The sequence below is a fragment of the Siphateles boraxobius genome, unplaced genomic scaffold (genome assembly GCF_051911475.1).
Source record: "Siphateles boraxobius isolate OS27281-9 unplaced genomic scaffold, OSU_SipBor_1 19, whole genome shotgun sequence".
Lineage (NCBI taxonomy): Eukaryota > Metazoa > Chordata > Actinopteri > Cypriniformes > Leuciscidae > Siphateles > Siphateles boraxobius.
The window spans coordinates 30,501,343-30,513,551 of NW_027508799.1; the positions used below are offsets into that span (position 1 = coordinate 30,501,343).

General features: G+C 36.4%; 2 protein-coding genes across 3 annotated transcripts in view; both read right to left on the reverse strand.

The window, feature by feature from the left end:
- adipor2 (adiponectin receptor 2) overlaps window positions 1-5,446 on the reverse strand; it is a 29,908-nt gene extending 24,462 nt beyond the window's left edge. The window contains exon 1 of the mRNA XM_077234968.1: window positions 5,321-5,446. The gene's annotated coding sequence lies outside the window, so the exon portion shown is untranslated. The remainder of the gene's footprint in view (window positions 1-5,320) is intronic.
- A 3,137-nt stretch (window positions 5,447-8,583) lies between these two features.
- Window positions 8,584-12,209, reverse strand: part of wnt5b (wingless-type MMTV integration site family, member 5b) — a 74,966-nt gene continuing 71,340 nt past the window's right edge. For both annotated transcript variants that reach the window (XM_077234973.1, XM_077234972.1), the window contains one exon: window positions 8,584-10,398. In XM_077234973.1, the coding sequence (XP_077091088.1) occupies window positions 9,940-10,398 (459 nt within the window). In that variant the 3' untranslated portion in view covers window positions 8,584-9,939. The remainder of the gene's footprint in view (window positions 10,399-12,209) is intronic.

The following is a 12,209-nucleotide window of genomic DNA, read 5'->3' on the forward strand; positions in this document are numbered from 1 at the left end:
TAAAAAAAAATGACCCCACGGTAAAAACACAAATACAATGAGTGAGCAAACATTTAGCTAAACGTATTTTTTAAAAATTGTCTAAAAAAACTCCCCCCTCAAATTAAAAATCCCCCCCCATAAGAATGACCTAAAGGGGGATTTCCCCCCTATTTTCCAAAACGAAATTCAGGCCCTGTTAATTACGATTCAGATGGTAACGATTATAAAACGATTTTTGATGCATCACAATGCATCTTTTCCTCCAATTCTTTTATTATTATTAATTACTATATTAATAATCACAATGTAGTTCTTAAAAATAAGAACAAAGAGCAATAAACAAATAGATTTTTTTCTATGTTTGTGTTTAGTTTCCTCAAAACTAAATAGGTTTACGTTAATACAAAACCTATAACAAAAAACATGTTATAGACATTCATCCGAGTTTAAACATAAAATCCACATCAGCCCTCTGCCCCTCCAGTGCTAAATCAGACCAAAATATATTTGTGCAAAACTATCTGACACTGAATAATAATAGCAACAAGTCATGACGCAGAAAGAGGGTAAGCTGTCCTTCACACCAAACCATGTGCCACAGTCATTCCAGATTGTCAAATGCTTAATTTGCTTTGACACAGGCCCAGCTCATGTGCAAACCAGTGTGACCAACGTCAAACTGAGAACTTTGCCTAAACCTCCAATACACCATAATTGGCCAAAGAAACTGCTAGTGTCACAATGAATAAACTAAGGCAAAATTACATGGATTACTGAGCAGCTTTCCAGTATATTACCTACACAAACAGGATGAGCCAGAGGAGACTGTCGTCTTGGCAACGTCATCCCACCTTGTTCAGATTATGGGAAGTGAGGAATGACATGCTGATGTGCTGCACAGCACAGTATTTTGGTTTTATTTAAACAGTTTATGTCCTCATACCGACTACATAGCAAACCAAATCAATGAGGATTTTCAGTTGAGCAGTTCCCCTGCCATATAAAAGATGTTTGCTTTGTCGATCAGTGCCACACAATCAGCCTCTTTGATAAGGTGTCTTTCCACACTGCAGAGGCCCACAACTCCTGCTGACACTATAATAGAGATGGACTGATAATCGGTCTGACTGACCTGAACACTTTCCCCTTAATAATTTATTATAGTTAATAATTATTAGTTAATAGGTTATTGGTGTATAGCAATAAATTGCATAGCAAAATAAACAGCATGCAACACCACCCAAAAACCGTTTTAAATGGCAAAGCAACTAAGTATTAATAAGAAAATTCAGAAATTAGAACAAAATTAGTTCATCAGTAGTTGAACACATCTGTATTGGTCTTAAAAAAAAAACGCAAAATAAATTATAATAAATAGGTCAGTCTCATGGTACCAGTGTCTGATATTTAGGGATGCACCAGTCAAACAGCCATAAATCAGAACCGGACTATTTTTCTTTTATTTCGGCCTATCTACGTCTATGTAGCATTTTTATTTGCATCCTGGATCGTGATGCAGTGGTTGCCTCTAATTTTAATGGCTACAGTACAGATATTGTTTAAGGCCAATTTGACCTGTAATAGAGCAAATAAAAAACAACAAAAAAGTTACCTTAAAGACAAAAAAAAAAGACAACCTGTATCAGTCCATTTGCTTGTAAAATAAAAAAAGTCAGTCAGAATCTGCCATGGAAAATCATGTATGGTGCATCCCTACTGTTTTGTTATATATAAATTTTAACAAAACATTTTAAATGTGCGAATGTCAAACTACATCACATTATCTGTCTAAACAGCTACGACTTCTTCTAGTTTCAAAACATCACAGTCTTGGGCCAGTTGTTCAAAACATTTAATCTGGATCAAAATGATCTGGATTTGGAAATCCCATTTTTTCTTATTCAGGATCAGGTAATCCGTCTAACTTTTATGCCGGTTTTTCAAAGCAACATTGGACTGGATCACCCTGATCCAGATACACAGTTTACAAGATTACCAAATCCGGATTACCAGTGCTCTTAATGGGACAACATATCCTTTAGCTATGTAAAGAACAGGTAGAAGAGCCAACATGGAGTCACTGTAAATGCTTCTTATTTTGAGACAAAACACAAAAAAAAAAAAAAAAACATCCACTTCCATTCATAAATTTATTTTATGACCCCTCATCTGAGCCACAACAAATAAAAAACAAATATACATTGTGGATATTTTGAAAACGTCTTAAAACATTTTTCTGAATGAGGGACTGACTGGACGTATAGTATGCAATTGTTAGAAATTATTTTTGACAGGCTCATCTCTAATGATTGTTTCTTTGAAATTAATATACAGTGATGAATGACAGAAAAATGGAATTATATTATTTTTGTTTGTTATTGAAATTATTTCATGGGGACAAGATCATTTTTATTTTTACTTTACTTTACTGAATGGCTTTATTGGTAGCCTATGTCTACTTTATCTACTTTATCACTGTTACAACGGTTACACAAGTCAAGTGCAAAATATAAATAAAAGTATATATACACTAAATGATACAAAAGTATTATTTGACCAATTTAAAAGTTTTACTACATTTTCTTCTTGGAATCCAACTTGAAATCCTATCCCCTGTTGGGATCAGGATAATACTGTTTTTTTGGATCAAAGTTATCCAAATCATACTGACAGGTTTTGAACAACACAAACTGAAGGTTTGATCCAGATTAAAATTAGGATTGGATTCCATGATCTAATCTGATTTCAGACTCATTCTTTCCCTTTTGAACAACCCATGTTCAAGATTTGATCCAATCCGATAACCAAAATCCGATCAGTTTACCTTTGAACAACTGGCCCCTTATTCCTAAATGACAACGATTGGCCTGTGCCTATTAAAACCTTTGCCAAAAATCACACTCAAATCTGCGTTAATGAATCATTCATTCAACAGATTCGTTCAAAAACGCTGTTCATCCAGTAATGAAACAAGTAAAATATTTACGAGTCATTGAATCAATCATTCATTCAAACAGATTGTTTTTTAAACAATTCCTTCAAAATAACTAAACATTTTAAATAGACTGCCACAATTAACATTGTCAAAGTTGTCTGTTCAGAATGGTGATCTCGATCTGAAAAAAATAATAATAATCATGATTCTTAATTTATCCAGATTCGTGAAGCTGTAATCACCTCCAGTGAACCCTACCTCTTTTCTGTTCATATCTCTGTCCACATTTAAAACCTAAGTTAGGTGCACGGCCACGGACGTAATATGCAGTGATTGCCAATGAGACGACAGTAAAGAGTGCTTTTCACTTGTCTGATGCACAGACAGGCAAAGTCAATTTGAAATGGCAAGTGTTTGGTCTAAGATGCTTAACTGACGGCAGGCAGCTTTGACAAGCACAGGCTCTATTTATAGCTGATGTGACACTATTTGTGTGCCCTTGCCAACAACCAAAAAAAGCAAATGCACTCTGTAGTAGTAGAGATCCCTACGCTATTATATTTAGCATTCATCCCATGCATGAACTTTGCTTTGGGAAAGGAGCTGCCAGTTACGTGAAAGTACAACTGGCTTGGGGCAAGTCTTCAGTCCCATGATAACCAAGCTATCATGAAAAGATTACTATCCGTCCTTGAACACATATTCAAAGTGTGACACACAGGGCCTCAACTTACTACAAAAAATACTGATAGTTAGGGAGAAGTTTTAAAAATAACTTAAACTACAGAGATCAAATGATTTTTTTATGACCAATACAGTACAACTTTTTTTAATGTTTAAGCGCCCATTAATGTGCATGCAAAAATTATTTTGATTTGTTTTTATTACTGTTTTTTGATACAATTATAACTAGATGATTGTTTCACTAGAACAATAAAAATGTGCATTAAGAACTTATCATGAGAAAGTTGTTTTGTGAACAAGACTGTCTTAAATTTGCTTTTATGACAAATTGTAAAGCAATTGCTATATCACTTAAAAACAACATGCCGTTATTTAAAAATTTGAGAAATTATTCAAACAATACAAGTAACTGGTGTGTAGACACTCACCAAACATTGGCATCAGTAGACCCAGAATTATTAACAACAATAATAATAATAATAATAATAATAATATTAAAACCAATTAAAGTTGAATATAACAAATATCAGTGGAGTGCATAAAATGATATTGGTCAAACCAATTAATAACCATCTCTAAGAGCCAGCATCTAAAGGGATGGCAATACGACATTGAAGAGGATCTGAAATAGTGAAGTGGACTGAGGGAATTTATCCTCCTACAAATGTAAAAAAAAGAAGAAAAAAAAAGAGAAGAACCTTATGTACTCATGGCACAAGAGGCAAGAGAAAACTAGGTCAGAAACACCAGTGGCGATGACAAGTCGATAAGATCAGCAGTGAGCTGTCAAAACACTTTCACACTTTGATGCTTAGCATAGACATCATTCTTAAATGATTTTGAACTATTTTTTCCCACTACCAGTAAACCAAAAAATGCATCCAGTAATGTCATCATTTGACCTCTCCTAGTTTCATTCACTAATGTACATCATCATTTGACCTCTCCCAGTTTTATCCAGTTATTTAAAAGGTAAGCTAAACCATCAAGTACAATTGTGTCATCATTTACTCACCCTCATGTTCCGAACTCCTATGACTTTCTGTCTCCCTTAAAAACACAGACGTAGCTAGATCTTTGGCAGGATGACAGCAGTAGTCGCAATTCGCTTTCTTTGAGTCGTAAAAACATAAGGCGATTGAGATTGTCCTCCTGCATAAGATATTTTTGCAAAAACATGTTAACGAGTCGTAACAGAATACTACAATTTGGTGAACGGTCCCTTTAAATTGAAGTGGTTTTGTTTACAACCCAAACAAAAACATCTTCTATTTTCATCTCTCTAGTAAGAACGTGAAACTCGACCAGAACTGTCTACGAGCATACAAAATGAGGATAATACGAGACAGAAAGATGAAAACTCCAAACAAAAGCCCCATTAGTGGTCACATTCACCTCTCAAAGACTGACACAAACAAGTCTGAAAGTGACTAATGCACGGGATTTAGACAACGTACTTCTATCTCATCGCGTTCGCCACGCTATTTATAAGCTTTAAGACGCGTCCATTGTAATATTCCGGTCTGTTGAATAATTTAAATTCAAATTCCTCTTAAGACAAAGCTTAAAAACAATAGAAGAACCGTTTCAGGCAACGTAGCAACGAGAGCTAGTCGGCTAGCAATACTGACACAAACAACTTAATTAGCGCAAACATACAGTCAGAACACCTTCATATATATTCCAACAAGTACATGTTGTTGTCAGATTTTTGCTTACCTGTTTATGTAAGCGACGGGCGGTTGTCCTTCAAGATGGTTTTTGTCGGAGTGGAGCTGCCGTTCCAGAAGACTGGCTGACTGACTAGAGCTGCCTGTCTGGATTTTCTGGATATCGCTGCGTTTCAATGTGACGTACCTCGCGTGAGGAAGAGAGGCCAATCAGAATACGCCCATGTGGGCTCGTGATCGAGTTTTAGGATAACGGGTTTGACGGGATTTGTAGTCCGCAGGTGACTTGTTTGTGGGATTCATGTTTGATGTTTTCTTTTATTTAATTTTTCACACTCACAGTATTTTTTTTTTATATAAAATGATATTTTATGTTTAAATATGAACTATTTTAATAATAACTTATGTACATTAAAATAAGACAATTCACAACCATTTTGATATTGTAATTTGAGGATGTAAACAAATATTAATAAGACTGGGGGGGGGGGGGGGTTAATTTGGTGTAAAAAGTTTGCAAATCTATAACTGGAAAAACCCATGTTTATCGACGTGAATATTATCAATGTTGCCTAAAGACTAAGGGTTACAAGACTGCTGTCATGGACCTGTATTGAACTGAAGGCAATGCTTTTTTCTTTATAAATTATTGGACAGATTCAAATATTTGCAATAAATAAAGTTGGAATATGCAGTGACATCCATCCCTATCAGTTTTTCAGATATGATATCAGTGCTAACAACTTCAGTTGTGCAATTATGGAAGGTAGCCTACTTGATAATAATGATGTAATCAATAGCAAAAGTTAAAAAATAAAATGCACTATGATCCATATTGTGAAACTATATCTGGGCTTTAGCAATCATCATGAAGCATGAAACATGATCTTTCAGAAATCATACTGATATGCTGATTTGCTGCTCAAGAAACATTTATTATTATTATTATTATTATTATTATCAACGTTGAAAACAGTTGTGTAAATTTTTCTTTCAGGATTCTTTGATTAACAGAAAGTTCAAAAGAGCAGTATTTTTCTGAAATAGAAAGCTTTTGTAGTATTATAAATGTCTTTACTGTCACTTTTGATTAATTTAATGCATCCTTGATGAATAAAAGTATTAATTTCTAATAAAAAAAATAAAAAAAATCTTATTGATCCCAAACCTTTGACCAGTAGTGTATAATGTTGCCGAATCCAATAAATGCAGCTTTAGTAAGCAGAAGAGACTTCTTTTACATTTTTTCTTTTTTAAATCTTACAGATCAAAATCTTTTGAATGGTAGTGTATATATATATATATATATATATATATATATATATATATATATATATAATCTTTTGAATATATATATAAAATCTTTTGAATGGTAGTGTATATATATATATATATATATATATATATATATATATATATATATATATATATATATATATATATATATATATATATAATGTGAACTTTAAGCTCTATTTTCAGTAGTGGTCTGAGGCTGAATGTGGTTATATGTTTCCTGTGGTGTTTTGACCTACATGAGCTTTCTGGAGAATTTCCAGTCCAAACGGTTCAGGTCATGGTTTGTCCTTTGACCATACAAACCCAATGAGATCCCAAACAAGTGGAACATAAGCCTGTGTGTTCCAGCACAATATTAAATGAAGCTGATAGCCATCCAAAAAACAAAAACACTCACCAAATTGCAAAACAGATGTTAGATGAGGGCATGCAGACAGATCCCCAGCTGTCAATACTTATTGTCCCTGATATTGAGCTAGAGTCACTGGAAACTTTCCCAACCTGCATAGTTCACATGTAGTTTGTGTCGGTGTCTGTCTACTAATTGCATAACAAAACAAGAGAAGTGATCTACTAATCATGCGGTGGGAACTGCACTCATCAACAGCAGTGAAACCAGTGTAAAAGAGGGTGTGAGCCAAGAAACTGAAATCTGAATTAAGATGTTTGTGTATGTTTAGGTTAGGTTTAAAGAAAAGCAAGTGCCACCCCACCCAGCGATACTCCGAAAAGCACCAGTTGAGCAACTTTGACATCCATTATTTATGAAGGATATTGTATGAGTGTAAAGGTTGTATTATGTAAGCCTAGTTTAGCTTACAACACATAGATAAAGTAGCAAAAATGCTTGATGTAGTCCGTATCAGTAGAATAATTATACGCATCATTTTTATTATTTATGCACATTGTACTTTATCCCTTTTCATCACATTTTGTATGTCACTCTTATCTGACATGCTCAGTTCAGGGGTGGGTTCCATTCAAACCCAAGTGTGCTGTGAAGTGCACTTAAAAGGGTATTTCACCAACTTTAGGGAGATTTCAAACCGAAGCAGGAGTGTTTGTATGGGGCTGTTCACCGGTGTTAAGTCCAAATTACCAAAGTAATATGTTACAGTAGTTACAGTAAATTAACCGACTTACGTTTATTTTCATATTAACGATCGCAACAAATTTATCATTCAGTTTAGGGCTTTTGAATTTGACATTAGATTAAGTGAAATTTATAATTAATTTTAATCCAGATGTATTTCACAGATGCAGGCTGCTACATTAAATGAAAGTGTTGGAATTTGCATTATATTTATTTACAGAAGAACATTGTGGCATCAAACCTTAAACTCCTCTAATATGCCTGACTTGTGTTTTTTGTCTGTGTTTGATGTTATTGCAGGGTGTTGCGAATGAATGCATTTGGTCAAGTAAAGTGAACTTCAACAGATTCAACAGGGCGCAGTGAACACTGCATAGGGACCCAGTCAATTGGAACAGGGACAGTTAGAGTCCACGTTCACGTAGTGTGATAGCGTAGCGCTTCTGTGTTGTACGTCACATGTAGGCTCACTATTGGCCGACGCTGGTCATGTGTGTGATGCGTGTGACGTACAACAGGCGCCTTACGCTTACGTCAACTAACTCGAGGCCCACAGAGAAGTAAATAAATAATTGAAATTAAAAAAAAGTATTCTCGTCGCTTGATAAACTTAAGATTGAGCCACTGTAGTCACTTGGACTATTTTAACGATGTCTTTAATAACTTTTCGGGGCTGGCAAGTTTCAATCCCTTAGAAGCCTATGGTGGAGTGATCCAGCTCTCAGATTTCATCAAAAATATCTTAATTCGTCTTCCGAAGATGAACGAAGGTCTTACGGGGTTGGAACAACATGAGGGTGAGTAAATACTGACAGAATTTTCATTTTTGGGTGAACTATCCCTTTAAGTCATTACACAAAGCAAACAGAACTAACACAGAGAGCAAAACAGAAATAAAGCAGCTAAGTAGGTAATAATAATCACTATTCATATTTTTTAATATTACTGGTTTGAATGAGGGGGAATACACACAACAAGAATATGATCACAGGGCAGCAAAAAACTGTGGAGTGACGTGTCAAAGAGATTGTAAGTGTTATTTGCATATATGACTGACTGTTATTTACAAGTGTAGTTTTCCTCCAAAACAAAAGATCTTATTGTCATGACCCACGGCCTGACAGACAGTGGGAGAGTTCGGCTATGATCACCCGTTCCATCCAGTGGCCAGTAATATCTTCTCTGCTAGCATATAAATCCCCAGTAAAAAGCTTCTTTATCAAAAAATAATAATCAGAACAATACATATGATGTATAAAATGAGAAGCAATTAATAAAATATAATCTGAACCACTAGTATTTGTTTACAATAATAGTTTTTTTTGCAGTCCTTATGTAGCCTTGATTTTTTTTTTCTTCCTGTTTTCAGTTACCAGACACACATTCATTACTGTGAGGCTTTGAACCGTTTCAACCAACAACAACAAAGACAGTGACAGAACAAACACAATATTCTCTGCTCTAAATTAGATGGAACTCCCAGATGTGGCGTACAGAAGACCCTGAAATGCATCAAACAGGCTTTTGAAAGCCTATAAGAAGGATACAACAGCGATTTTGTAAGAATAAAGGGGAGTTTTGTTTGTGCATGTGTTGCTTGATGCTCCAATCCAGGCAAAAGTGTTCAGTCCTTCCAGGTTTCATCTTTCACACGTCTCTCCAGGTCTCTTAGAAGGAAATGCTTGTGTGAAGGGTTCTGTTCTTGTCATATCTCAAAGATTATTATGACATCATGGAACACAATGTCCAATAATTCCGGCTTTCTCTGACTCAAGGTTCTTAAGAGCTCTAATATGGGCGAGGTGGAGTGTGTTTGTGGAGGTGCACTCAAGAATCAGCGGCGAATCGAAGGTCTGGAAAAGGCGATGGGTGATGTGCCCTGTTGTTCTCCGTCCTCTTTCTGCATCTCTACCTTTTCTTGATCCCTCTAGAGTCTCTAAAGAGTTTGTAGGCTCCTCCTTTTAGAACAAGCAAAGAGTACGTGCCTCTCTGAATTCAAAGACGGAGAGAACAACAGCTTGAGTTAGAATACATCACACCGGTGCCTCCTTTTCATCAATGACGTCCAACTTTTGAATCTTGAGTCAGAAAAGGTCATTAAATTACTATCAACGGCACACGTACACTTACTTATATACTTAAATTTGTTGCTATTTAATATATCATTTTACATTTCATTATCTCTAAGTTCCCCCTCTGGGTCCGTTAAGGGTCCCGTTCTTCTCCCGCTAATTGCTCAGTGCCTCTCCGGGGCGTCTGTCCCGTTCCCTAGACTGCTACTTGCACACGAACTGGTCTACGAGCGACGTGCAGCGTTTGCACTTGACGTAGCAGCACCAGTGGAACTTGCAGTGGCAACGCTCATGTTTGTAGGTCTTGAACTGGTCGTAGCCGCGACCGCAGCACATGAGCTCGCAGCCGTCCATGCCCTCCGAGGTCTTGTTGCACAGGCGGCCCTGGGTGCCCAGAGAGCCGGTGGTCTCGTTTCGCAGGCAGTAGTCCGGGCTGGGGTCAGTGTAGACCAGGTCCTCGCCCGTCGGGGTGTTAAAGCGGTTGTTGACCAGCTCCAGCTTGCCCCGTCGGGTGATGCGCATGGCGGCGGCGCTGTCGTACTTCTCCTTCAGGAACTCTCCCACGCGACGAAAGTCGGCCAGCTGGAGCCAACAGGTTTTCAGACTGCATGAGCCGGAGACTCCGTGACACTTGCATGCGACGTTGGCCAGATTGTACACTGCCTGTGAGTGGAGAAAGAGACGTGGAGAAAAAATTAGAACAATGTAACTTGAAAAAAAAGAATCAGCACTAAAAGAATAAACCAAACTTTCCCAGTCGAGATATTCCTATACAACTTTTATGAAATATCATCAGACTGGTGACATCTACTGTTGTTCGTTATACAAACAAGCACTAAAGGAATAGGAATAACTTGTTTTTCAAACTGGTCAGCTAGGTAAAAATTGTCTAACAGGTAAACGAAATTGTAAGGACGATTTGTGTTAGTTTGGAAGTATATTAAGTAGGAATGGGTTGAAAAATAGAGACTTCTCGATAATATTTTCCCATGCATGCCATAATTTACCACCACAAAGTGTTTACGAATTTATGTCTGTCTTGAAGTTTCCTGTATAATTAATGTTATAAAATGGTATAAAAATGGAATAATTACCAGCTATTAATTACAATTAGATTCATTTATTTTTTACAAAAGAAAATTAGTAAATTTAAAAAAAAAATTATATGAAAAGGGAAAATAATGTGAGAATGTGCAAAATAATAATAATAATAATTACTATTTTGTAAAAAAACGTATAAAAATAAACAGCATAAAAAGTATTAAAAAGTATTAAACAATAAAATGTTAAATGTAATATATATTTAAAAGTGTGAAATGTGAAACATTTAATAAAATAAATAATATTTTAAAGATAATTTTAAAACAAATATTAAACAATAAAAGTAAGAATGTAAATTATAAACTAAACTTTGATTAAAAAAAAATTTAGGCCAATGAAACTGGTTTAGTGCAACAGAGAGCTAAGTGCTACAAACATGAATGATGCTATTACTTTTATTTTTTAAGGGATTGGAAGCAATCACTCAGAACACCCTAGCAGACTCACGGCTTGCTATTCTTGGCAAATATTTTTTTATATTTTACATTTCATGAATTATTTTTCATTAGGGTACACAGCCATAGTTCTATAAGCTGCAAAATAAGCCCTGATGGAACAACAGCTCCCTCTAGAGGCCACATGAGTTCAGTGCACCAGCCTCTTTGAAGTCGATGGGGCCTCCAGAGGCCTTTGAGTTTACAGTCCCTTTACAAACAGAGAGCCGCAGTGAGAGCGTTTGGAGAACAATGGGATGAATAGTCATTCTGTTCTAGAACACACAGAGAGCCCCGCGTCCACTGACAGCAGACTTCCTGCTGATTAAATTCAATGAAACCCCCAGCTGAATCAATAAAGAAACGCTCGACATTATTGTCCAACTAAACCAACGGCTGTTCTTCCCTTTACTTTTTAATTATTTAACATGTAACATTAACAGACTATTACTTTTCATTAACCACCCACAACAGGGCGTCCCAAATACGTTTCATTTCAAGTGCTTTGCGTTTGGACGACAAACACAAAAACAAGGTAATGAGTACAATCTCTTTTCTGTGTCTGGGCTCAATCAAGGTTGGGTGGCCAACGTGGGTATTTCCGCCTCGGTATGTGACGTGTCTTGTTTGCTGTGTCTTTTGTGTCTGTTTAGTGTCCTGAACGAGGGAACATTAAAGACATTTCTCTTTCTGTTTCTCTGTCATTTAAGACCCGGCAGTGCTCCTCCCTTTAACACCTCACGTGAGAACATTTAACGGTCGTCTTTGAGGATGTGCTGCCCCGACTCTTCAACCCCCCTCCGGTGGCAGCTGTTTAAGCCCCCTTCCTTTTACCTGCTCGCACACAGACATTAAGGGGAGTTCCAACACCTTTCAAGTCTCTGTCATCACCGGCCCAACCTGCATACCTGTCTGCAATCCAGAAACAACACACACACA